This window comes from Amblyomma maculatum, chromosome 11, assembly GCF_055883805.1.
Source record: "Amblyomma maculatum isolate TAMU_Amacu chromosome 11, ASM5588380v1, whole genome shotgun sequence".
Taxonomy (NCBI): Eukaryota; Metazoa; Arthropoda; class Arachnida; order Ixodida; family Ixodidae; genus Amblyomma; species Amblyomma maculatum.
Window position 1 is genome coordinate 15998347 of NC_139354.1, and position 27786 is coordinate 16026132.

General features: G+C 45.6%; 1 protein-coding gene across 3 annotated transcripts in view; it reads left to right on the top strand.

Annotated features, from left to right (window-relative positions):
• The window catches only part of parvin (beta-parvin), a 41272-nt gene continuing 13486 nt past the window's right edge, over nucleotides 1-27786 (top strand). Inside the window, exons 1-6 of one of the 3 annotated variants that reach the window (XM_084583907.1) lie at nucleotides 1-454; nucleotides 2534-2882; nucleotides 6217-6617; nucleotides 10172-10428; nucleotides 25289-25378; nucleotides 25543-25716. In XM_084583907.1, coding sequence (XP_084440033.1) covers nucleotides 417-454; nucleotides 2534-2882; nucleotides 6217-6617; nucleotides 10172-10428; nucleotides 25289-25378; nucleotides 25543-25716 — 1309 coding nt within the window. In that variant the 5' untranslated portion in view covers nucleotides 1-416. Of the gene's footprint in view, nucleotides 455-2533; nucleotides 2883-6216; nucleotides 6618-10171; nucleotides 10429-24617; nucleotides 24776-25288; nucleotides 25379-25542; nucleotides 25717-27786 lie in introns of those variants that run through there. The other 2 variants (XM_084583906.1, XM_084583908.1) reach the window with 2 other exon arrangements.

The following is a 27786-nucleotide window of genomic DNA, read 5'->3' on the forward strand; positions in this document are numbered from 1 at the left end:
AGGCCTGACTCCTCCTCCTTCGGTCAACTGATCGAAGTGACATCTCACGTCTTCGGTGCATAAGACGTCGTCCCGTAATTCGCTCGATGCAGCGTTCTAACGTCGTTCAGCGTTAAGATAGTTCACCGACAGATGGCGCGACAAGCGCAAGCCTGTGCTTGAAAGTCCCACGGCTCAACGGAGTTGGAAGTACCATCCAAGCGTGACTCCGGCGGCAGTGGTGGAAGTAGCAGTCATTGACGTGGTTCCACAGTGTGATGTGCAGCTCAGTCCGCAGCCAGTTCCGGGGAGGTCTGTCGCTTCACGGCATGCAGCCTTTAGTTCCCACTTCGTAGTGATACGGTCCCTTTCCCTCGGACTGATTCTTAGTGGAGTTGTTCCGTGCTGATTTACTACGTAGGATTTACTGTTTGACGATGGATTACCCAGGTCGTCAGGCTACGCATGACCAAAGGTGATGTGCTATTTTTCATGTTTTCGTTGCGTGCAACCTTTATTTTTAGTTTCGCACAATGTCACTTCCAGTGAGACAAATAACAATAACTTCTTTTATTACTGCGTATAATTTATATATCACTGCGACTCAGAATATTTCTCAGTTTTTCCTATCTCTTGACGTTATTAGGACACGGTGTTTTCATCGGGGTAATCCCTTAAATAGCAGAAGTGAGTTCAGTAGAGAGATGACACCGTATAATCATCTATCGATAAGTTCATTTATCGTTATATATATATATAACGCACAGAGCCAGATAAATCACTGTGTAGCACCGCTTAACGCAGAGCGGTGAATCAAAACGTGTTGGACGCGCATTCGCACCCCACTTAATCACTCAACCCCTTTATTTATTTATTTATTTATTTATTTATTTATTTATTTATTTATTTATTTATTTATTTATTTATTTATTTATTTATTTATTTATTTATTTATTTATTTGTGATTACCCACACCCTCATTTGTGGCATTACAATTGGGGGGGGGGGGGGGGCATGCACGGATTACAAACAAGAAAATATGTGCCGATTGGCGAAATCTTCAGGCGCCGCTCGGTTTGCTAGCAGTTGACCATTCTTTTTTTATTTTTTTGCCTATTGCAAATCCACAGTATTTCTGCCTCTATCGTTAATAACCAAACCGCTGTACAAAATAAAAAACAATGAAAAATAACTTAAGTCCAATGAATGTTTCGTGACCGCTTTTACGCATCTTGTCGCCTCACACACATAGTATGCCAAAACTACTATGCACTACTATTACCAGACCGAATGCGAGGCCGCGAGAGTGAGGGTGTTTTTGTGAGAGACGCTGTCAAGCGATTTCGTCAAACGCTGTCGGACGCAATGTCAGTAATGGGGTTTTCTTCTGGCAGCTGTCTTACGATTCTTTCATACCATTACCAGGCGTTAATGAGCGCCATAGTTCAACGTACCGTTTAAAGATTATGTAAACACGAATGATCACCGTCACCCTTGGGCAACAACCTTTGCTGGACAAAGAATTCTGCTGATAATATCCAATTGTCTCGGTCCTACAAGTGCAGCGTCCGCACTATCTCAATAAGTCGGGTCTCGTTTTGGCCCTCGATCCACTAAACATTTAAGCTCCCTCTGACATGCGAGAACCGTGAGGTTTTCAGGACGGGGCTAATTAAACATTGCCGGGATGGCGTGATAGGTGCAGACAAAAAGAAAACGTGACCGGAAAGTTTGAACCTGTTTCAAAAGAATTAAAAGTAGAGTGCGCATAAATAGCACTAATGAATAATGAACCGTGCAGGCGTGGACACGCGTAGACTAAGTACGTTGTGATGATTTTGTCCCCTAGCTAGCTACTTTTTGCCCCATTTTCCGCCGTGTCTGTTTAGCAAGAGCAGCTGTGAACACGAGTGGAATCTATCCAAGTCTCGCCTGCCTTATTTTGATAGAAGTTATGCGTAAAATGGGTTGCTTATTGAGATAAGGCACACGCTGAAGAACATCGTTCGGTGGAACTCAATGTGGAGCTGTTCACTGCAGGGTGCCTCGTGGCCCACAGCGTTCTACTGTCACGTTCAAGCGAATTAGCAGGAGCTTTCAGCAGCGCGAGGACGTACTAATGTTAATTGTATACCGATTTACCGGACCCCTCCTACGCAGGCGGAATGGCCGTGATTGCCCCCACCCGTGCCAATGCGTGTGCGTAGAAGACGTCATGTAAACCGCTATACGTCTACCACAGTACGTCTCCGGCAAGCCGATCTCTCTATTCACATCAAAGTGTGACTCACGTACTTGTGAAGATATCGTTCATAATAGAGAAATTTATCAGAGCGGAGACGTACGAATGTAGACATATAACGATTTACGAGACGCCTCCTGCGCATCCGCAGTGGTTACAACTTGCCCCTCCCACTGAGCGTGCGCTGGAGGCGTCCTGTAAACCGGTATACGTCTACACTCGTACTTGTCCAGTATGCTCAATCTCTCTAATTTTGCGCACGTAATCACGACTTTGTATTCCTCTTTGTACTCCGCTCTGACTCTAATTCAGGTTCGAGGATGCGCCGCCAGAGGGCGACACTGTCTCCCGCCGCAAGATGTCCGCTGAGGAGATCCGAGCGGTGAGCAAGAGACTTTTCCGGCGTTCCACGCTCCTGGAAGCGCACAGTGTTGCTACCGCCACAGCAGACACGGCGGCCTACTGTTCGTCCGAAGACGAAGACCCGCCGCCGCCTCGCGTCGTTGGTATCCAAGTGGTCCCCGAAGGCCCCATCTACGAACTGCCTCCACCACCGCGCAAGGTTCCGCCACCGCCTCCGGTCAGAAGGGATTCCCTGAAGGCGCCTCCCGGGGAGTCTCTGCTACCGCCACCTTCTCGAGATCTGTTCCCCTCCGACGATGTAAGGTCCATTGCGTTACGTTGAGTCAGGAGTATGGTTTGGGCTGCATAGTAATTAAGCGCTCATGTTGACTAGGCGGTGAAGCAGTCACAGGGACACGAGGCAAGAAATACTTGCACTGGAGCCCTTCTAACAAAGCCAAGCGGCCGCTTTGCTGTGTTCTCATTGCTCCACATCCAACGAAAATTTTCGGAGCACACGAGAGGCATGGATATAGGATTGCTTTGGTTATTGCGGTGTGAGGAGGAGGAGGAAGGTCGAGCTTGCGACCAAACTGCTCCTAATTGATCCCGAGGGGATAAACTGAAATTCAGGGAGACATTTAAGTCCCTCCTTAAAGGATGTATACCCCGGCCACGTCAATGGCTTCCCTCTGCGGCTCCGTTTTCGGATCCTCGTTTGCATGCATGCTATTTTGCAGCTCGCTTCGTCACTAATCCCTCAATTTGCCTTTCTGTTATCTCATACATACCCATCAGCATGCAGTGATAAGCGACCACACAACATGAAAAGCCACCCGACATAGACACAAAACATCGCTTTCACCTGTAGGCGTATAGGACGCGTGACTCGCGGTATCCAAGGGTCCCGGATTGCTCGATTCCAGGTTACAACGCTTGCCTACTAAAGCCATGTCGTGCGTTCTCGTGGCGTCAGACAACCACCCGAACAATCAGTGTCCTTCCAGGTTGCCTGACAACTATACTGTTAAAGGCCCGCTAGTTAATTTTCGCTTATACGCGGACGCCGGATTTTTTGGGACAACGACAGCATAACATGTGAACATCTCAGGCGGCCAATATCTTCAAATTAGCAGATAGATTCGCCAGCTGGGATATATCGAGCTTGCTATTAAGTTGATATTACCCACACTGTCGCTGCGCTTCATTCGAAGTTTCCGGCGTCCAAACAAAGCTCCTTGTGCTGTCATAGGTATCTTGATTTGCCTTGACGGTCCGCCAAAATTCAAATTTAGGACCAATCAGTGGCCTGAATATTAAAGAACTGACCCAACGGAGACATTAGCGACTACTGTATTAATGCAATAGCATTAAAGACTCGGATCTGCAGAAAATTCGCCGTTGCCGGCGTTATGAGCGAAAAGTCATGTGCATGTGGTTTTGGAAGGTGAGAGATGGCAGCTGAAATTGCTGGGCTCTCGTTCTTCTATGGGTTGAGATGATGCAACGAGGCAACATTATAGAGTTCGAAGGAGATGCCTACTCTGGTCGCTTGTTAACGCGATGGCGTTTAAGATCCCGTTCACCGAAAATTTGGTGTCGGCAGCCGTCCGCCGGCGTCGTCGGCGAAAAATCAAGAGCGTAATGAAGGGAGGCGGTAGCTGGCAGCTGACATGGCCGCGCACTGAAGGAATGTATGGTTACCTGACTTTACGTCTGACAGGAGCTGCCAACTCGGGTCTCTCATTTCATATGGGAGGGTGATACCAGATTCAGCTTACCAGAACCCTTGCATTCACCTTACCCCTAGGCCACGCAGGCCCGTTCATACGGCTTGGTTAAAGTGGTGGCCTACACTATCGCGTCACACCCTAAAAGGCGGAGCTTAAGTTTCCATCATAACTTTTATTAGAGCTGTGTCTATATTTTCAATTTGTTTTAGTGCATGTATGTGGTCCCAGTGATGATAAATATGAATAATTAATTCCAGTTTACCCAGCCCACGCTCAGAGGAGTTGAAAGACTGATTTCCGTTGAAGGTTTGGTAGTTTGTCAGAAGAGCTGCGATTTTTACTCGCACAAACTTAGGCTTCTTATCAGGGTAGTTGTATTAACACGACAGCCTTAGAGACCCCATTCTAGAGAAATTATGGTGTCGGAGTTGTCAGCGAAAGTCAACAGGCACACCATTATCAGGTGGTATTTGACAAGTATCATGGACGGACAACAGAGTGGTCGTCGGGGTGTGTGACGCTTCTAGTCCACACGACACGGCCGAGTTGGCAAACACTGGCAGCTCGAGATAATCCTTTGAGATGAGGATTGAACGCTCTTGAATCCCTGGATTCAGAGTCAGACCAAATACACCACGCTGGCACGTTCGTACGGCTCCCTTAAAGCTTGGCGTCGCTTTGTCATGAGCTAACACATCATGTGGTAACTTATGTCTATGCTAGTGAGCATGCGCAAGATAATAAAGGCACAGACTGGTTTGTTTTAATTTATGAAGTTTAACGTCCCAAATCGATTCAGCCTATGTTAGGCGCCTAAGTGGAGTACTCCGGTATTTCGACCACCTGGCGCTCCTTAACGTGCACTGACATCGCACAGCACACGGGCGCTTGCTTCTCGCATCCATCGAAAAGCGGCCCCCGAGTTTGTCAGTGCACGTTAAGGAACACCAAGTAGCCGCGGCCGGGATTCGATCGCGCGTCTTTATCTAGAGCGGACGAGCGCCCTAACCACTGCGCCACCGCGGCGAGCAAAGGCGCAAACTAAAGGACTAGTCATTAAGCGAATAGACACGTGTTAGAACAGGAACAAGGATTCGCATGAGGAGCCGCATACTAGATCCGCTAATTCTCTTCCGTCAAAACCTTGCGTGGAAACATGGAAAGTCCAATTAGTCAGTAAGGCATTTTTGTGGAAACAGCTCAAAACACGGCAGACAAGCCAGAAGGAATCGGGACGAGCTGTCGTCCTGCTATAATCTTGCTTGTCTGCTGTGTTTTGCGCTGTTTCTGAAAAAGAAAAAAAGAAACCTGGCGTAGCTTACGTTCCCCTCAGTGTTTGTTTGTTTGTTTGTTTGTTTGTTTGTTTGTTTGTTTGTTTGTTTGTTTGTTTGTTTGTTTGTTTGTTTGTTTGTTTGTTTGTTTGTTTGTTTGTTTGTTTGTTTGTTTGTTTGTTTGTTTGTTTGTTTGTTTGTTTGTTTGTTTGTTTGTTTTTACAGTGCTGAAGTTACACGTGAATAAGGGTGCAGCATGTAGGCCACTCTTTTGCATCAAGCCGTTTCATACGGTTGTAGATTGCAAGTTTAGACAGCAGTGTGACTCAGACATGAAGAAGCTGCGAAACCGCTAGAATGGAAAATGAAACCCGTGGAGGCTGTGCTCGACCTAATATCTGAAAAGCAGTTGCATGCGTGTATTCACATCTGTAAGCAGGAAAATATCAAGCTTGCTATTGGCTGATTCCATAAATTGATTGATGGTGGCATGAGTGGTTCGATGGCTAAAAATCATGTCCCGATCCAGCCCCGAATTAGGTACGTAATTTTCCTCCAGAAAGAAAATCATAAATTCACTGATCGAACACTGAACAGATGGGCGTGTTGATCAAACAAACAATGAACCGACTCTACTCTGTTAATTCAGGAAGAATCCCAGTCGACGTCGGCTCCCACCGTACCGCTGCCGCCCAAGAAGTTTCCCAAGCACGGCGGCCTCCGGCTGACTACCACTGCCCCCGCGTCTGACGCTGAAACGCATCCTGGCCAGAGCTCCGCTGAGCTCACAGCGGAAGGCTTGACGTCACCGCCGCCTGGCGCCGCCGGCGTCAGACCTGGAGTTCGCTTCGCCGCTGCTTCGCCCACAGTGGTGCTGGTTCCGCTAAGTCCCGAGGGCGTCAGTAGTCCTCGCAAAAAGTCCGCCACGCTGGGAAACTTCTTGGACACTCACGAGACCAGCTGGAAGTTCACTCCTGGTCATCTGAAAACCGCAGCGGCTGCCCACGAGTCACCAAGAACGATGCTCGAGAAAGATAGCAAGGAAGAGGCGTAAGTGGGCCGAGCTGTTTCTGCGTAACTTCTCTCACGGCATAGCTATCTTAATCTTATTGAGCTAGAAGCATAATCCTAAACGCCAGCTAAATTCCCTGCTTTTCATTGAAGAGTTCTCTCTCTCTCTCTCTCTCTCTCTCTCTCTCTCTCTCTCTCTCTCTCTCTCTCTCTCTCTCTCTCTCTCTCTCTCTCTCTCTCTCTGTCGATCTCTCACTTTTTATCGTAGCGGGAGTTGTATGGCGTACCGAGCGCATTAATCTGGCATAGAGCGCTGCACTAACGTGCCTCTAGCCGAACAATATGAAATTAGGAAACTAGTTTGTCTGAGCTATAATACTCAGACCTTTTTAGTATAGTACATGTCGCCTTGTTTGCCTGTGAAGTGCTCCTTTATAGCTTTGTGCACAGGAAATCATGCCAGTGTAAACTGCAGAACCTGAAACGCTTGTCAATTATCTCCAGTGCGTCACCTGCATTCACCTTGCCTTAGGATGTGCTAGATAGATTGTAATGCATAAATTTTGTGGCTGCATTTCATATTATGTCAAGGCCTAGTTAATAACGACCTGATTACTACATAAAAGGGATGATGTCGTTACTTTGTTCACTCGACTGTGCATATTGCATTGTCACTACCACGTGACAATCATCGTCATCATCATCATCATCATCAGCCTGATTATACCCACTGCAGGGCGAAGGCCTCTCCCATATCTCTCCACTTAACCCGGTTCTGTGCTAGCTGCATCCACTTGACCCCTGCGAACTTCTTAATCTCATCCGCCCACCTAACTTTCTGCCGCCCCCTGCTACGCTTTCCTTCCCTTGGAATCCAGTTTGTTACCCTCAGCGACCATCGGTTATCCTCTCTTCGCACTACATGTCCTGCCCATGCCCATTTCTTCTTCTTAATTTCCACTAGAATGTCGTTAACTTGAGTTATTTCTCTGACCCACTCTGCACGCTTTCTATCTCTTAATGTTACCCCTACCATTTTTCGTTCCATAGCCCTCTGGGTTGTCCTCAACTTAAGTAGAACTCTCTTGGTTAGCCTCCACGTTTCAGCCCCATAGTTGAGTACAGGCAAGATGCAACTGTTGTATACTTTCCTCTTGAGCGATACCGGTAAGCTGCTAGTCATAATCTGCGAGTGCTTGCCAAATGCGCTCCATCCCAATCTTATTCTTCTTGTTATTTCCTTTTCATGGTCCGGATCTGCGGTTACTACCTGTCCTAAGTAGATATATTCGCCTACTACTTCCAGTATTTCGCTACCTAATGTAAACTCCTGTTCCTTCCCGAGGCTGTTGAACATTACCTTAGTCTTCTGCATATTGATTTTCAAGCCTACCTTTCTACTTTTCCTGTCTGGGTCATCAATCATTATTTGCAGTTCATCTCCCGAGTTGCTTAGCAAGGCAATGTCATCAGCAAATCGCAGATTACTGAGGTATTCTCCATCTAGCCTTATCCCTAACTGCTCCCATTCCAAGTCTCTGAATACTTCCTCTAAACAAGCTGTGAATAGTACTGGGGAGATTGTGTCTCCTTGCCTAACACCTTTCTTTATGGGAATTTTGTTACTTTCTTTATGCAGAACTATGGTTGCTGTGCAGCCACTATATATATCTTCCAGCACTTTCACGTACGGCTCGTCTACCCCCTGATTTCGCAATGCGAGCATCACCGCCGAGGTTTCAACTGACAATACCCTAAATTACGTGACAATACCCTAAATTAAAGATGTGCTCTTTTAATCTGCAACAAAGTGACTCCGCATTTGTCTCCTTGCCTTTTATTTGCATTCCTTAAATGAGCCTTCTCGGAGTGATGTCTGGTTAGGCAGGTGCTTTGTTTATTACAAATGAAACCTTCTTTAGTGAAACTGACTTTACTCCTGTTCTTCATGTCCCTGAATTTTAAACGGACAGTGAAGAGAACAGCATACAATTTAGGTTACTGGTAAAAATCGACTCTTCACAACTTTATGGTCATGATTATGCCGTATCGAAATGCTTATTTGTGTCTAAGAAAACCGCGTTTCAATGTTTTGCGCCACTAGACTGAAACTGATGACGCCCACACAGAAAAGCGCTGAGTGATCACCGCTTTGAAGTGAATTGCAGGGTATACCCAAACTTTCCAAATTCAGAAGTCGACGAGCGCGCAGTATGTTTTTTGGAATCGACCGGTGGTAGTCGGATTTGTACTAATTTCTTACGGTCGTCAGAGCTGTGAAAAAATTATTGCTTGTATCTCGCTGGTTGTCATAGCAACTGTGACAACAGCCGTTGTGAAGCCACCGAAGCGGCGAGTGGGCATGCCCAAAGATGTCACTGAGGAGGGACTCCTCCCCTTTGTCGCCTCTGGAGCGCCATTTGCTCGTATGTCGTCACTAACAGAAATCCATGCGGCGCCCGCAAAATGTTAATATACTATGCATTGGTTTTTAGGAAAGGAAAGGCGCATTTTCTGTCACACTTTGTTCGTGAACTGATTTATTTATTTATAGGAAGGGAAAGGCGCGGTAGCTGTCTCACTTGTTTTCTGTGGACACCGCAACCGTGCCGTAAGGGAAGGGAGGAAGGTGGGAGTGAAAGTGGAAAGAGAGAAAGAGGAGCCGTAGTGGAGGGCTACGGAGTAATTTCGACCACCTGGGGATCTTTAACGTGCGCTGACATCGCACAGCACACGGATGCCTCTTCGTTTCGCCTCCATCGAAACGCAGCCACCTGAACCGCGCCGTAAGGGAAGAGAGGAAGGTGGGAGTGAAAGCGGAAAGAGAGAAAGAGTGCTCATAGTGAAGGGCTGCGGAGTAATTTGAACCACCTGGGAATCTTTAACGTGCGCTGACATCGCATAGCGCACGGACGCCTCTCCGTTTAGCCTCCACCGAAACGCAGCCTCCGGTGGTTGGGTTCGAACCTGGGTACTCCGGTTTAGTAGTCGAGCGTCTTAACCACTGAGCTGCCAAATTATCGAGGGGTGGCGCAGTGATTACGGCTCTCGACTACTGTTCCCTAGGATGCGGGCGGCCTCGGCGGCCGCTTTTCGATGGAAGCGAAAAGCAAGGCGCCCGTGTGCTGTGCGATGTTAGTGCACGAGAACCCCCAGGTGGTCGAAATTTCCGGAGTCCTCCACTACAGCGTCTCTCATAGCCTAAGTCGCTTTGGGACGTTAAACCCCATAAAACACAAATCACAGATATAGGGAGTAAGGGCACTAATGTACACCAAATCGGCTTGCCACTGGGCCGCAGAGGCTAGAGTTTCTGAGTTCGACCCCAGCCCCAGCGGCTGCGTTCAAATAAAATGAAATGCAATATACGTCCATGGATATACTTCGGTCCGCGGCATAACAAAAAAAAAATCAGTCATAAAAGGTTCAGGTTGTAGAAGTCAAGCATGCGACAGCTATAGTCAGAAAAGTCATGGCCTTCACCGTCGCTTTCACAGAAGGCCTTTGATCGAGCATTTCAGAATGGTTTCAAAGAACTGTTTTTCGCCCCGGTATGCAAGTCATTCTTTCTCAAGCGCTACCACTTTCTGCAGAATCACATCGTCCTCGGACACAGACGACCTGGATGACCTCCCACCGCCTCCACCCGAGTGCTGCGTCGAAGACTCCACGGATTCCAGCGAGAACATATACGAAGACATCGAGCCGATTCCCGAGCCAGGACATCAGCGGCCTGAGGGTTTCGTTAGTGTCGCTACCATGTCGCTGGTTCGGCCTCCCAAGAAAAAGAAGTCCGCCCGCACCTTGCAAGAAGTGCTCAGCGCCCAAAGTGATACGCCCAAGGCCAAAAGTGAGAGTGTGGCTCTTCTTAGTTCGGCTTGTTTTTAAATTTATTCCTGAGCATCGCACACAAAAAAAAAGTGATGGCAAAATAGAGAAATCAGCTTCATTTAGCCTAGCTCATGACGTAGTCGTTATGCCTCCATATCTGCACTACTGGTACAAGTATATTATCGCAACCATTCACAGTATGTTTATGTCAGTTGACGTCTCCGAAACCATCAGTAAAATAAACGTTACTCTCGACATAGTCTGAGAAGACAAACTTACCGGACGCTTACCCTGGTGGTGATATCTGGGAAGGCGCGAAATATTGAAGCCAAATCAAGTGTTTAGTAATTAGCAACGAGTAAAGAAGTTGTGTTCAGTGTATGCCGCTACACTTGCGTCATCATCTAGAAAAGCTCTAGTGTCCACTGACAGTGCGGGAGTGGCCATGCATATGCTCCAACCAGTATTTGGTATGAAAAGGGGACGGGGGCTATAAAATATGTGTCCCGCATAGTCGCCCATGGTCATTTGCATCTTAACGCTTTTCAAAGGGTCTTCGCTAAATAATGGCAAGATTGATGCTCAAATATGAAGCGAAAGTTTATCCCAGAAGGCATTTTTATATAGGCATTCCACGGTGAACACAAAAACTGTTAATGCAGAGTCAAGGTAAGATATTTCTTATCCTGCAAGAAAGCACATGAATTACCCTGTATTCTTACCACGACTGACAATATCTTGCTTCCACTTTTTCTGAAATTATTTCTCCTGCCTAGGAAGCAGTACTTCAGATCGGATGAGACACTAACACACGGCCCTGCTGTATTTTCACTGAAAGTCATTCATCGATCTATGTATAGCTTGTGTGCAATGTGGCGGACTGAACGAATAGGAAAACCGGAAAAGGCAGGGTGGTACGCGCGAGATATCGTTAATTGTTGAAGCTTTTATCAGCTCAGGATAGGGGCTTGTGTTGTGAAGTAGGAATGTCATGCTTGTGACAGTGAGTCAAATACGACCACAGTAAACAGTCGAGGGGTGTGCAGATGGTGTTACCAATGTAGAGGCGAGGCAGGTTGACTTTTATTTGGGAAGAGAAGGGTAGTTTGGTAAGTACACAGGTTGTGACCTAGGTTGAACTTACGGTTTAGTAAATTCGAGAGTGCGGCGTGTGGCAGATGACACGATCGTGCAGAGCATTCATGCACGAGTGGCTGATAAACACTGAATCTAAACTAGTTGTCCTTTGTGCTTCTGCCTAAATATCAACGCGCAACAATATGATGTTATATGCCAGTTAGCCCACAACGAACATATGCCTGTGCTAATCAGAACCTGCCTGTTTGAATCAATAGCGAGATCAACGTACTGTTTACAGGAGTCTCAAAACTGTACCTAGATTTTCCTCGCATGACGTTCATGTGTTCCCACATAAACTAGGCAACTATACGTTTAGCTGCAGGTTGGGTCTGCTATCAGGTGGAAGTAAATCAGTTTTGCTTGTCCGGCAGCCAAACAAAGGAGTGAAAATATAATGGTCTATAACTTGTCTGTGTTATGAAATGTCTATGTTGAGCGCACTTATCCTGAACTATACGCTACGCGCTGTGAGCACAGCCTAAAGGGGTCGAACTCCTGAAATACCTCACACGGCAGATTACGCAAACAGCGGCTTGATCTGCTTGCCGTGTTCACATTGTTGCCACGCGCGTGCCGTCGGCACTTCCGTCTTATAGCGGCCACTACGGCTCGAGCTATCAGCTGATATTACTATTTGATGTTGTTTACCTGTACTCGCCTATGGGGCTGAAACGTGGAAGCTAACGAAAAGGGTTCTACATAAATTGACGAAAACGCAGAGAGTTATGGAAATGAAGATAACGAGTGTAGCGCCTAGGCAAGAACCGAGTTTACTAGATCAAGAAATGAACTCGTAACATTCTAGTTGAAATCTTTATTAAATGGACATGGCATGTAAAGCGAAGGCAAGACAACGAATGGTCGCTAAGAGTACCTAAGTGATTCCAAGAGAAGACAAACGTAGCGAAGGGGGCGCAGAAATTTAGGTGGGCGGATGACGCTAGGAAGTTTGCATTGATGTAGCGGGCACAGGACCGGGATAGTTGGATGGATATATGGAAGAGCCCTTAGTCTTGAGGTAGGTGGATTTGGATTTGGATATGTGGCTTCCCATTCCACGGATGGTCTTTGCGAAAAAACTTCCGCAAGTGTCCTAGCTGAATTACGTAGGGGTCCTACAGTCTATTTCCCTTCACGGGGATCTCTCTCCACAACGTAGGTCTCCGCTTTGTAAAAAGGGAGTAATTACTCGCTGGCATCCACCCAAGCGCAGCCATACGGCTACAAAGGAAAGCTCGGAAACTTCATTGTTAAAGAAAATTCGTCCTGGGCCGATTTCTTTTGTTGCCGTATGACTGCGTTTGGGTGGACGTCAGTCATTATTTACTCCCTTATTACAAATCTCCTCTACTTTATGGGATTCCTCTAAACATCCGACCAACACCATTCCTATTTTGAGTTATTTATCAATGCTGTCCCGCCGTTTACCATCTGATCTACTTGCCGCCCTGGTTAGTTCAGTTCGTAGAGTGACTGTCCCGGAAAGGCGGTGGTCCCGAGTTGTATCCCCGGACCAGGACGAATTTTCCTTTAAATAGGAAGTTTCTGAGAAATCTGTATAGGTTTCCTATGTAGCCGTATGGCTGCACTTGGGTGAATGCCAGTCAGTAATTACTCCCTTATTACAATCTATACTCCACCTTCGGGGATTCCCTGAAACATTTGACCAGGTCGTAGCTTTCTTGTTACCTCTGTTGCTTTCACATCCCTAACCATTTCGGCTGTCTCTGCGCTTATTATCACCGTGTCTCCGGCAGCCTAACAGTCATCGATCAGTCGTCGAGGCGGGAATTTAAGTGCATTTTCGAAAGTCATTCCGGCCTGATGCCGTGGTTGAAGTACTGCTTGCTAGCACACCCCATACATCACCTCTGTTCTGTCTGCATTCCGTCTGCCGCACTTCACCCCCAAAGCTTTGCCCGTATACAGTTTCCGCCAAAGCAGAGCATGGTTGATTATATCATATATTTTTTTGTGATGACTATTACTTACACTTTGTTTTCGACAGAAGGAAACTTCTTAGCTGCAGGGATCAGGGACAGAGATGGAGCGGCGCTCTACGAGAGTGGTCGAATCTTCGATGTCACCGCAGTATGAGGTACCCAATGTGCGTGTGCGCTAACTGCTTGGGACAAAGGTCAACGACGGATACGAAGTACGGTTGATTCTAGTTACTTCTCTCCCAAGCTTCTCAACGCCGCATGTATGCTGTGTGTGGGCTGTCAAATCTCGGCACGTCATGCTAATATCTAGAAAATATATCTAACCCACAAACCGTGCACCACGGAGCGAGCTATATACATACTCACGCGTCGCGCCTCTGGTGTCATTTATTTGGTTGGTTTGTGGGGTTTAACGTCCCAAAGTGACTCAGGCTATGAGAGACGCCGTAGTGCAGTATACTCCGGAAATTTCGACCACCTGGGGTTCTTTAACGTGCACTGACATTGCACAGCACACAGGCGCCTTAAGTCCTCACCATCAAATTATCAAGCCAATGTAGAAACGTAGGTTTAGGCGCGGGTACCTCACAGTTTTGACAATATATTTCGGCACCATGCACTGCACATCTAAGAGTTATACACAACTTTCAAAGGCGTGACCCTGTTCATGCAGAAATGCAAACATGCAATCCGGATCACATATACGAGGTGACCAGATTCCCATGCCAGTTTCTTTTGTCCTGATATGAAGCTCAAGGCACTGTTGCGATTCACACCCACAATGATTAAGGTAGCAAGCCTGATCTCCGCAGCCACAAAACTCCGGTGTTGCAACGCTAAATCCGTCTCGGAGATTAATAGTGCGCTAATCCGATCATCACTATATTCCTTAATGTCTGCCTACGGCAGCAGATGCCATCATGTCAACTTTGGCGTTGCAATCATGGGCGAAAAGAAAAGCGACAAGCCAGCAACAAGCTGCAAGCAAGCAGTAGCATCCCGGTTACTGTTTCGCAAAAGCGACTGCAGGCGGCATAGCCGGCGCAGCTGGCGTTGGGTTGGTATGCAAAACATGACTACCGGCAGGGCCAGAAGGAAAGTGGTCGTGGACTTCTGGTTTGTGGTTTGTTGAGTTTAACGTCCCGAAACGACTCAGGCAGGCTATGATGGACGCCGTAGTGGAGGACCCCAGAAATTTCGACCACCTGGAATTCTTTAACGTGCTCTGACATCGCACAGCACACGGGCGGCTTACTTATCGCTTCCATCGAAAAGTGACCGCTGAGGCTGGGATTCGATTCCGCATTCTTGAGAACAGTGAACGTGCTAACATGACTGGTTTGTAAGCTATGTAAGTCAAAGCCTAACAGTTGAACGCCTACCAGTAAGAAATCTGCTCAAAGTGAACTATTAGAGTTATAAAATAACCCCTTGATGGGCAAATGCCCCAAGCACTTGGTACCTGGCGTCATCCTCCGAGAAGGCCACGAACGCTGCCCGTTCGAATCGCGTTTCTCTCTCTCTCTCTCTCTCTCTCTCTCTCTCTCTCTCTCTCTCTCTCTCTCTCTCTCTCTCTCTCTCTCTCTCTCTCTCTCTCTCTCTCTCTCTCTCTCTCTCTCTCTCTCTCTCTCTTTCTCTCTCCCCCTCTCTCTCCCTTTCTTTTTTTGCGGCATGGTAAACGTTGAGTATGAAATCTAGGTGCGCTAGCAATAATTCCAAAAGATGGAAAATGTAGCTTCGTGCTTCAGTTCTTGCCCCACGTTTTTCACCAGCACAGGCCGTTGATACAGCGGAAAATAAATTTTGAAAGAGTAGCACTCTGTTCTTCAACTTTAAATAAAACTCTTTCTATAAGCTTTCACGGCCAGTCCTCAAGAGCGCACCAGATTTTCCCGTATTCATAAAACGGTCACCATCATCGTCATCTTGACTGCACCCATAGCACCCATATCAGGGCAAAGACTCGGACACCTCACATATATTTCCAAATGAATTGTTCCTGTGCCACCTGCCCCATCTTATCTCTGCAAAATTATCAAGCTCGTCCGGCCACCTCATTATTTCCTGCTATGAAGCCTCCTCTTGGAATCCAGTCGGTTTCCCTTAACGACCAGTTAGTTATTTCAACCTTCGGATTGGTGCCCTGCACACCCCCTTTTTTTTTTTTCTTAATTTTAACAATGTCATTAACTCGGGTTTGTTCCCGACCCACTCCGTTCCCTTCCTGTCTCTCAACGTTACACCACTCATTTTCTTTTCCATAGCTCGCTGCGTTTTCCACCATATAAGTTTAACTCTTAATTAGCCCCGTTTTTTCATCACACAGCAGTGTCTGTGATAATTTAGCGTAAACCACAAGTTCTCGATTTTTCTCTCCCTCCCTATATGCGAGTACCTGTAATTTACAGCTGTTATATACTGCCTCTTTATGAATATGGTACAGTTCTATTCGTGATTGTACTCTGGGAGCCCATTCTATTAGAAAAAGAGCGTTGATTAGCTAGAAAACTCATAAAACGAAATAATGTATCAACGTTCCTTAGGGTGTCACAGTAACAGCACGTCATTACGTCAATTCTTTCACTGAGAATGCCGACAGTCGACCCCTTTTTAGGCCATAGAGCCGCCAGAAACTCTCGATGGCTCGAGCTCTTTGCGATTGGTAAGACTAGCTTCAGCGCTAATTAAAAAAGATGCTGAGGACAAGACCACTCGATCAGCTGTTGAGTTCATTAAGCATTGCTTTTGTGACAGTCCATTGATGTTGAGACTAGCTTGTCCAGCAGCAAAAGACGCATTTGTTGCCAAGAAAACCAGATTCAAAGATCTTCTTACCAGTCGATTGGAATCTGTGACGTCATTACCGGAAAGAACGGGTCGTCACCATTTTCAAAACGGAGGTACGTGTAGCATAGCCTCTGAGATCCGCGCAGAAACATGGGTATTTATGCGCGCATTTTACTTGCGAAATTGGCTCAAATTTAACGGTGGTGCACGTGACGCCAAGATTGACATTTTAATCTCTTCTAGCTCGTAAACGAGAGTGATCGCTTCGCGATTAAAACCTGATAGCCTCGACGCAGGTCTGCTTACAAGGTTTCCCTACACGGCTTAACCTAGATTAAATAATTGATATAAAAATGTCTCATATCAATGTTGGGAAAAGACAGATCTGTTTATGTTGTTTGTAGGGCTTAAAGTCCAGAAGCAACTCCGGCTGTGAGGGATGCCATAGTGAAGCACTCCAGGAATTGGGATCACCTGGGGTTGTTTGACGGGCACTTGCATCGCACAGTACACGGGCGCCTTGCTTTTCGCCTCCATCAAAAAACGGCTACCGAAGAGGAGAATCTTCATCTTCTTCTCCTTCTTCTTCTTCTTCTTCTTCTTCTTCTTCTTCTTCTTCTTCTTCTTCTTCTCCTCCTCCTCCTCCTCCTCCTCCTCCTCCTCCTCCTTCTTCTTCTTCTTCTTCTTCTTCTTCTTCTTCTTCTTCTCATTCTTCTTCTTCTTCTTCTTCTGCTTCTTCTTCTTCTTCTTCTGCTTCTTCTTCTTCTTCTTCCTCGTTATAATGGCACACGATCACGCGTCTTTGGGGTGCAAGCCTGTTTCTGTTCTTTTATTAATGGATTTTTGTTGAAGTGATGATCACGTTACGTTATAGGCGTCTCGTAAAGGTGTAAAAAGCTAAAGATCTCAGAATCTCATGAGTTTTTCAGCAGTGCGGTCACCTTTCCGCGCAGAGAAACCGCGCAGCTATTATTGTCAGCCTAGCCGCGACAGCTTCGGCCTTTGTTGCGTTTTGGAGGAAAATAAAATGTTGGGTTCTTGCTTTTTAACCCGAGCTGATTTGGATAGGCCCACACGCCACGTGCCTCCATTACCGTATACCTCTGAAGCCTATCCATTGCGACGCCTACCCGTAGGCACCCAAGTCTCGCCTGGTGTCCCTGATGACTGATCGAACCCGAACCAGGGGCCGTATTGCGCAATTAATCACATCGCAGGCCTGTCACAGAAGAAAAAAAATTTACAGGGGTGCACTGAATGCATAGCGTTAAGGGCTACTGTTTTGTTTCTGTTTGCGTGTTTTTAATAGAGCTGGACGAGCGTATCTCGGTGAACGCTCGGTTGACGTGGTTGTTGCGTCGTTTAGCATTTGATGTTGGATTCCAGTTAGCACCGAACGTTAGAGTAATGTTATAAAATTGTGGTCTAAGTTGCCTGAATGTTTCCTAGCGGTCTGCCACATAGCAACAACATTAGCAGAACATTCAAAAGAAACGTTGTACTAATAGAGAGATTTAGTTTAGCGGGCTTTGCGACGATTGCGTGATTAGAAGAAATAGCGGGTCAGAAATGCGCATGCGCTGAACGCTAACAGCAAAATAGCGCTAGCGCTTGCACGCAATTTTGAGGAGTTAGTGCGCGTCTTTTGCGCATTTAGCGTGAAAACATGGCGGCGTCCTTGGATCGGGCAGCCTTTCGATTTAGACGAACAAGGAGTCGTTGCAGTTCCGGTTGGCACGTTTATGGGCAACTACTGGTACTGTCGTTTTTCGCTTTCACCAATCTTGCTTCGGCGACGATGTGCATGATGTAAAGAAGCTTTGTTGTTATAATTGGGCCTGGAATCTGATGCTCCTAGGCCTAATCGTGTCGCCTACGACGATGCAACCGCTCTGAACGCAGCGAATAGGTTTAAAGTCGTGTTTCAGTGGTTACTATATTTAACTACTAATTTTGGCTGCTATATCATTATAAATTACGGGAACGTATTGAGCTGGCTGTGAAGTTTGAAATGCACCTCTTAAATAATCAAAGTCTCACTTCAAAAGGGCATGCAAGCGGGGTTCTTGCAGTATACAGTGTTCTGCAACTTTATCGGAACCGTCTTAGAAAATTTTCCCGCCTCGACCGGTTCCGATAAAGTTGCAGAACACTGTACATCCATCAATCCTCAGAGTAGAAGAGAGCAGACGACAAGCGCCATTATCAAAATATCCAACGCCAGAGTCGGAGCACAGTGTAACGGAAATATGTATGCACGATTCACTGCTCATGACAATGTCGCACTTCTGCGAAAAGTGCAGAACCTGTATCTGTTTCGAGCATCCGAACACCCGCTGCTTGACAATCGTGGTCTGTGCATAGCTACTTTTCACGTAGTATTAGCTTTGATTCGAAGCATAAGCGACAGGCGACAGCAAAAGAAAAAAAAAACATGAATTGTTTGAATACTCACTGCTGCGAATTTCTCCGTCAGAACACTGTGATTGTTGCTTCCGTCAGCTAGCTGTGATTGTTGACATCGCTAAACAGGTGCATAAAACTACCAACAATATAGCTGGTAGTTTGAACCATGACGTTGGACATCACTGGTGAATGCAGACTGAAGATATGTTCAAATCGAACCAGCGGTTGGAATACGAAAGCTGTCTTAGTGCAATGCAAAGCGCCTGTCGGCCAGGGACCATAACGCCTTGGGCAATGGTGAAAGTGTCTGGCACAGCAAGCCAGTTGTACAGTTGTTCAAAATCCTCTTTTCGAATCGGAACGGCAATCTGAATAGCGCGGAGTCCACAGCAGATACACCCACTGACCATTCTTCGAGCGGTATATAGCGGCATACATTCGGCTCACTTCTGCTTTGCAGCGAGATTTCCAAACTGTAGGCTTCAAACAAGTCAGCGCGAGCGAGCTCGCGCTGACTTATGCGCTCCTAGATAAAGCTCTTCGTACTCCACGCATGTCAACACCAACAGATATCGTGAATCATTCAAGACGCTCGATGGTATAGTTGAAAATCGCCTGAAGAATGTGCGGTTCAGTAGCGCAGCGCTGGAAGGGCACGCCGTCTGTGCTTTGGAAGCAGACGTGCGGAACGTTTAGAAGCAGAAGTACGTCTGTATCACCTGTAGAAGCAGACGTTCGCCACTTCTAAACATTTCGCACGTCTGCTTCCATAGGCGCCACAGGCATTCGTCTGCTTCTAAAGGTTTCGCATAGTTTCGCTATAGTGCCTAGAATATACTGGCTAGTGTGCCGAGGGCGCGCGCTGGCGTGTCCGCCGCGGTGATGCCTTCCCGCTACCACCGCGGGGCGGCGCTACCAATAGCTAAGGTGCTATCGCTCCGCGTTCGCGGCCTCGGCAGCATAGGCGGCATATAGGTCCGGATAGCGCGCTGCGCTTTTCACTATGAAACCTGTCTCTCGACCGTTTAAGCGCACTTTGTGTCTAAAAACAGTCTTGGTGGAAGACATTCATACCGTCCTAGTACTGTGCGGAGAAAATTATACGCTCAAATAGCGCTCGAGGAAGCGTTTAACAAATACTGTCTGGTCCATGTCTGCTATATATCTGTTTTATTTATTCAGCTGAACCGGATAAGGTCTTAAGCAGAACACATATTGACTTCCTGATATCCAGCGAGAGAAGAAATTTGAGAAAACCACCTAAAGTTGACACGTTGGTTGCAATAGTTTGTCAGTCTTTGATTAAACGATCGAGTCCAGGCCGGATTCAATATATTGCTATGAAATATTCCGATGACGATTTTATTTGATCTAGAGCCACTCGATTGCGATCCACGCATCGCGATCGCGGATGTTGCGTATCGTATCTATCTTCCTTCTGAGTGAGCGCTCAGTCAGCTCATATCCAGGTGGTTGTCCCGAATTATGGCAACTATATTCTCAATCGCGATCTAACCCGGAACGGATCGACGACGACTGTTATTGTCCGTGTGACACAGGTATCAGAAAATGCCCTTAATATTTTACACTGTTCATTAATCCAACTTTGAATTTTATTTACTCTTCGGTCTTTTCTTATGGTCCATGGTATATCGCGATGCCGCAGTCAAGTGCTACGAACGTCAATACGGGCCTCATGCTTTCGGATAGTTTACGTCGACGTTTCTGCAATTCAGTCATGCTTATTGCTAAGGTGATATAGGTGATAGGTTAGTGACGTTTTATAGCGTCACATATATGCTACAGAAAAGAAGGGCGCTTTTTATGTTTTCAAAGATCGCATTCGACAATAAACACAAGCAGTCTGAATCTGTTCTTACTCTTTATTCATTTGTTTTATTAGGAAGTCACTTAATTGTTGCTTCATACATAAATGATTATTATGCGGTGCGCTTTTTTTTGTAACAGAAGGAAAGACAAGAAACAAAAGTGGTGATTGTATCACTGATTCTTTTTTTTTTTTTACAAAGTCTACAATATAGTAAAATTTGAGCAAAAAGTCGCAGCAACAATAAACAAGTAAAAATATAGAAATGAACCGCTAAAGGTTTTGGAGAAAGGCCGCACATATGACACCGCAATAATTTTAAAGTAGTCTGATACCAATTTTTGGTGGTATTTTTTTTTTCACTTGCTAATGATGCGCTAGATATTCCTGTAATTCTCCACGTGGTTTCTCGCTTACCACCGCTAAGTAATTTATAATTAATTTTACTTTCTTCACCAGTTTCGGCTTCGCGGTTTCAGCAGCCGAGCGGTTGTTGTACGGTCACAATTGTCTAGGTCACGCGCGGGATTAAAAAAAAAAAAAAAAAAAAAAAAAAGCTTTAACCACAGACTCACTTATTAGCTCCTCATTTTGCGCTTTCAATACAGCCACTTGTTCTGCGCTCCATGCCAGTTTTCTCTTAGCTCTTCTCAGAGCGCGAGAAATGTTGCAGCATTTATTTGGCTAGTTGCATGCTTTTAACTTCTTTCTGCGCATCTTGTGTAAGCCTCCGCTGGTATTTGCATTAAGCGCAGCTAACCCCTTCAGAGTTGACGGTCGAGCGACACTTTTTATGCAAAATATATTCCCATGAATGATATGTGCTTCCTGAATCAGCTGGTTGCAGGCCACATTCGGAACAAAGACCCTCCAGTGCACTCTGCCTATATAGCTCTATCTTCAGCTTTAGATATTGTTGTATTGTACGCGCTTGTTTTTTTCTTTTCCGAGAGTATACACTGTAGTGTCCACAGAACTGCGTTCAGGCTTCCAAAAGTTATCACTTTTTCTATGTACAAAGTGACAAAGTTCTTTTTTTTTTTTTTTTTTAAGGCTCGATAACGCGCGTAGGCTACAGATCCAGCAGGTGCTTCGGTTAATTTGGTCCAAGTTGCAGGTATGTAAACTGAGTCAAACGGATCCCGATGCTCAAAGCTGCACGTCTGCTGCTGCGGGCATGAGTTCTCGCTCGGCTCTTCTAGCTGCTGCCAGCTCCTTGGAAGCATTGTCAAACATCCTTGACGGTGCGCATGGCTGCCGTCTGCACCACTGGCATTACGGCACTGCGTTTTTTGTCGTTTAGCGGCCGGTTGGTCACAGAGGTTCCTCAACTTTCTTTTAGATGTCTTCTTAGGCAGAAGATAGTTCGGATAATGGTCGAATAGCATTGGCACGGTTTCAGGATTAATTCGTGGTCTATCTCTATAGCGAGCTCGTTGACGATGCCGTTTACTGTCACTTTGAACGTTCTCTTGATGTAGCTCTCCTCAAAATATTTTTCGCAGACAACACACGTTGAAGTCAACTTGCGGTCCTGTCTTTTAATCAGCCGCTTCCACTACGCAAGCTGCGCAGGGTCCGATGGCACACCGAACATAGAAACCTAGTCCTGATTCGAGCGGTAGCCACTCGACAAAGCGACACGAAACATGTCTTTTCCCTGCCCTGATGCTTTATTTTTAGCATCATTAGTCGTTGCAAATTTAATTATCTCATATGAATGCAAGAAACAGAACGACTAAAACAAAAGAACAGCGTAGACGCGTCCAAAGCGCTCGAACCCACTGATGGCTCGGCCAGCGCAGCTGCGGCAAATCAAGGGCGCGCCGGCGGCCGACGGCGTCGACGGCACCTTTACGATGAGCAGCGCCCCTGGCGGCCAAAGTTGGAAGGCATCGCCGGCGCGGACACCTCCTCCCATTGAGAGAGCCCTCCGCACGGCACACTAGCCAGTATATTCTAGGCACTATAGTTTCGCTTTGCTTGCGGCTTCAAAGTAGCTTGTCTCGGCTCCTTGCGGCTCAACCTACGCCTTGTTTCATTTCAATAAACATTTCTCTTACCAGGCGGCGCTGGCAAGCACCTCAAATTTAATCTCAATCGCTGATACATCATGTTTGTGTACCGTTTGCTAAACGCTATACTAAAACTAGCTCTGATGGTGAGTCTTTTGCGGCACGCTAACTTTATTTCCGTTAGCACGGCTACTTACGCTAAAGCTAAACTAGAACTCGCTAATGTTGACTTTTGAATGTTATTACGATGTTAGGTAATGTTTATGCTACATCATAAACATTATACTAATGTTACAAACAGATGTTCCTTCTATATTGTCCTCTAAACGTTACAGTAATATTTGAGTCATAACTGTAAAGCAACATACCATATATAATTCCCACCCAGCACTTTTACGCTTTTTCTTCCAGTAACCATGTTTGTTTGTTTGTTTGTTTTTTTGTTTTTTTTTTTCAATAACACTGTGCAATTAGAGCTTTGAGATAACGCCAACCGTAGAATGCAAGCATAGCCCTAATATTTTGGTAGAAAGTTTTGCTTATTATCCATTCACCACTATTACTCATGGAACACCCGTCGGCGATGGATATAAAAACTTGACTCTGTGATATTTGTTCAGAGGTGAATGTAGGAGTTGTGCTGTATTATGGAGTTTATTGTACTGCATTGTGGTTTTTGCAAAGCGTGCATGCTGTGTACCCTCACGAGTCGTGGGCCTACATGCTCGATCAAGGTTGCTCTACATTTTCACGAATGTTACATCTATGTTGCATGCATGCTATATTCACGATGAATAAACAGCGCTACAGACTAGGACGGAGGTCAAGAACAAGCAGGACGGGCGCTGTTCTTGACCTCCGTCCTAGTCTGTAGCGCTGTTTATTCATCATGTCACCGTACCAACTCGCCCAGGTGTCTCTTCTATTACAATGCTATATTCATATTGTTTAAATGTTTATCGAAATATTATAACAACAGGTATATGTAACACTGCTAAAGCATTAGAAAAAAAGGACATTAAAAACGTCAAAATAATGTTTGACTGAAACAAAAAGGTAACATCACTCTAATATTTCGGTGCTACCTGGGATGCTACTCGTCGAGACCTTTTCAACGATGGATTGATGTTGATGTTGCCTAAAGTTTGATTGTTAATCAAAACTATAACTGATTAAGAGCTATTATAGTGTAGTTATAGTGTAGCGCAATGGTGTTAGATGTGCACTATCCAACAATGCATTACTAGATTACATTAATCACAACTAATTAACTGTATTAATCAAGAACAGCAATTATCCCAGTGCATTCATGTTCAGCATAAGCTACCAACGATAGATGACTTAATGATGCAGCCAGGAGTTCAATTTAATCACAATGACCTAATTAATGGTTATCAAGTAAGACTGTCAATTAGTCCAGATCAGTTACACCCGACATAAGCTATGGAACGATATAACCTCTGTGGTTATTACACTCGACATAAGTTACACAGCAAGTGCGAAAACATTCCGTACACGGTGTCCGACCTCCTCTAAGCCTGCACAACCGGTCCTTTGACTGTGGTCCCCTATTTTTGGGCGTAATAAAAAAGTACACCGCCCCCACCACCGCAGAAACAAGTGTGACAGATACCCTAGCGTTTCCCTTCCTGTGAACCAATTATTATTATTATTATTATTATTATTATTATTATTATTATTATTATTATTATTATTATTATTATTATTATTGTTGTTGTTGTTGTTGTTGTTGTTGTTGTTGTTGTTGTTGTTGTTGTTGTTGTTGTTGTTGTTGTTGTTGTTGTTGTTGTTAGCCATGTGATGCTATGCGGTAAAATTCACTAACCTGTCAATTCCGCGGGTCAAAATCGGCTCATAGGAGCGGGGCTGACTGATCGTTTCGTGACAAGCTCGTGGCAGTTTTTTAATTCATACCGCCCAACTAGCACCGTGCCTGCGCCGACATTACAGCCATAATGGACTTCGAAATTTGCGGCCTGTTCTCCGACTCGAATATCGGAGGCGTTCGCTTGCAGTGTTTTTTGCCGCTATGAGGTGGCGCCACCTACCCAAACTGGCACGTTGGTTTTGGTTTGTTTTTGGCTCATTGTAGAGCGTGTAGGAGTAAACTGAAAATGGCGTCCCCGCGGCCGAAGTCGCCAAAACCTGTGACTCCTCAGAGGAAAAAGGACGAATCATTCTTGGAATACTTGGGAACACTTGGCAGGAGAAAGAAGATTAAGGAAGGTAGTAACCGATCCATTTATTTGAAGTGTCATTTAGGCATTGTATTCGCTTAATGTCGTCGAAATCGAGCGATCGAGTGGCGGTGCCGCTTTTCGTGACCATGTATGGTGTTGGCTTTAGTTCTGCACTCACAGCTCTTTTTTCATGCCGCCTTAATTGTCATCGACCTAATAACGAGCAAACGATTCTGTGAAGTTGCGAGCATAGTGTACATCTGTTTCGTCGCCCTCTCCTATCAAACCGACGGAGTACTTCGCACCACACCCCAATCTCTTATGTTGCATTTTAGCGTAGCAAGCGCCGCTTTGTAAGTATACCATCGCCTAAAGCAGTTATTGTTCTGCACATATGTGACTTCTGGCGCTTACATTTTCCGACATATCGTTCTCGCGCGCACTGAGTACCTCTAGAAGTTCGTTTGAATGAACTCACTCGTTCAATGTGGCGAGTATGTTGGAATGGGCTGTCGAGATTTCTCTCAAATTATAGTACTGATACATGTTGTTCGTGCAGTGGTCGAGCTCCAAGAAGAGGGGAAAAATGCTATCGACACGCCAGGAAGTCCGACCCTTCCGGAACTTCCACCGCAGGATTATGTTCTTGGTATGAATACTCATGTTCAGCTCTTTTCATCTCTTGCTACGCATATCAGTTTCGTTATTTCACATGGACAAATATGTGTCATAGCGCTCCTTGCTTTGTGTCGCAGTATGTTGTTCTTGTGATGGTAACAACTTACACGCTTGTTTAATCCCGATTATGAATAGATGAGATGGAAGAAAGGGCCATGATTGAGCCATTGTCCTATGAAGATCCAAAACTGAAGGAGTTGATCGCTGTCCTCATTGAATGGATCAACGATGAGTTGGCCAGTCATCGAATTATTGTCAAAGATATTGAAGAGGACCTGTTTGATGGACAGGTTCTACAAAAGCTTCTTGGTAAGTAAGCTTAAAATTATTTGTTGCATATGTGAGATTTCTGCTGATAGAAATAATCATGCATGGACACATTTCCCACCCAAAAGGTCATTCTTGCTCTGCGTGCAAATATTATTTGATAATTCACTCTAGTTGCCTAATCATTGTGTACGGCTCTGGTAGTTAGCAATTTAAAAATATTTTTAATCAGCTTTTCCACAAGTCTTCTTTTCTACTTCAAGGGAAATACTGTGTGTATAACCTCCATGACATTACTACATGGTTGTCATTCTCAGCATTTCACTTGTATGATAGAAGCCATGATAGAACAAAATTGTCCTTTACATTTTGCTTACTATCAACTGTAAGTTCTGTTAGATCTGATTCAGCAGTTTATATAAGTGTTTAATCAAGGTACAATATTTTTTAGAATCAATTGAGGCCAGTGTATAGTAATGCATTCTTTTATTTTTGCTTGCTATATTTGACAGAAGTACGAGCAAACAACACAAAATGTCATTTTATTACTTCAGATATCATTGCTTTGTAAAGTTTCTGTCAACTTTTTCTAGTCTCTCTACCATATTAAAAAAAATAATAATCTGCGGAACAAAAATGTAGGCTTAAACTTTTGAGTGATGACAAGGTTTTTTATGTGACCGGTATGTTAAATAGTTGAGCATTCTGGGGTTTCTTTCATCAACCTTGTAAATTTTTCTGAAAGTGGACACATCTAAAGAAGCTTCGAGCCCATCTTTAACAATCCAGGGACCAAACACCACCAGCCCAAAAAGTGGCAGAAAGGGTAGATGACGGTTACTACTTTCTATAGGAGGTATTCACTGAGGTCATACTACCAGATGGCGCGAGCATCGTCCCGCCTCGTCCGCCATGTCGGAGGTCGCCGGCGGCATCGGCGCGCGCAGTTTCAGGTTCGCTGTCAGGTGCCCGCCGTATATTGGAATTGATCGGTAAAGTTTTATCAAGCTGGTAAATACGTCCACATCCACTTTTCTTTGTCGAGCCCTTTATGCGCATGGAGTCTGCAGCGATATTTTGATGCTCTGGGACATAACACTAGCTGTTCAGTGTTGCAACTAGGCATCACCCGCGCAACAGCTCGACAGCAAAAGTAGCCGGTTACCCACTTCGCGAAAAACTACTTGCAGCTCGTTAAACCCGTTGTTAGCTGCCACTGAGGCAGAACACATCTTGAAAAGACAGTGGGCGCATTAAATTCCCCAATTCCAAACCTGGCGTGGCGGCGAAACACACACTGCTAGTGGCGGTAGTCGGCAAACTGCCAAAGCTTCCACAGGCGTTCCAGCAGTAAAGCGAATCATTGCAGTTGCTTAATTTGGGTGACAGAAGGTCGAGAGAAACAGTCCTGTCACGCACCCGCAGAATAAACGGCACACCCAGAGAGCATGTTTTACAAATTCAGTATCGGTTACTTAGCTCTGCTTGAAATGCACATAGCCCATGGAACCTAGGTTCGCAACAACGCGACATGCAGCGATAACGCTTGATAAAGTTGTAACATGTCACTTCAAAGTCGGAGGAGGTGACAGCGTTAGCTAAGCGAACAGACACGTCGCAATGTGCTCACCTCTAAAAACGGTACGCCGTTCATCGACACCCTCACGCACGTGTGGCTCTTGGCCTCGCTTTCTTGCCAAAAATTAAAACACATTCATGGCTTATTACGTTTTAATTTCTTCACCTGTCGCAAAACTTAAGACCGCACTTCACATGACAGGCACCGATGTCTGGGAATTCAACGCGAAGCAGTGGTCTTGTAGTACACAGCACACCTTGACGAAGTTACCGCGGTCGTACGAGCTGGTGTTTTCACAAAGTCAAACATTTTGTCCAGACAGTCATTTTTCTTGTTCCACAATGTCCACGGGTGTATCCACTCGCTCGCTGGCGTATGCAGAGATTCGGTAAAGGCGCGAAAGGCTTACCCCACGGATCAGAACGAGTTGAATACTGCGGCTGGGTGCGGCGCCCACACACACGACCACGCGTATGGCGAATTCTGCGCTGGTCGCTAGCGCCCCTAGTGGATAACGTCACGTGAATACCTCC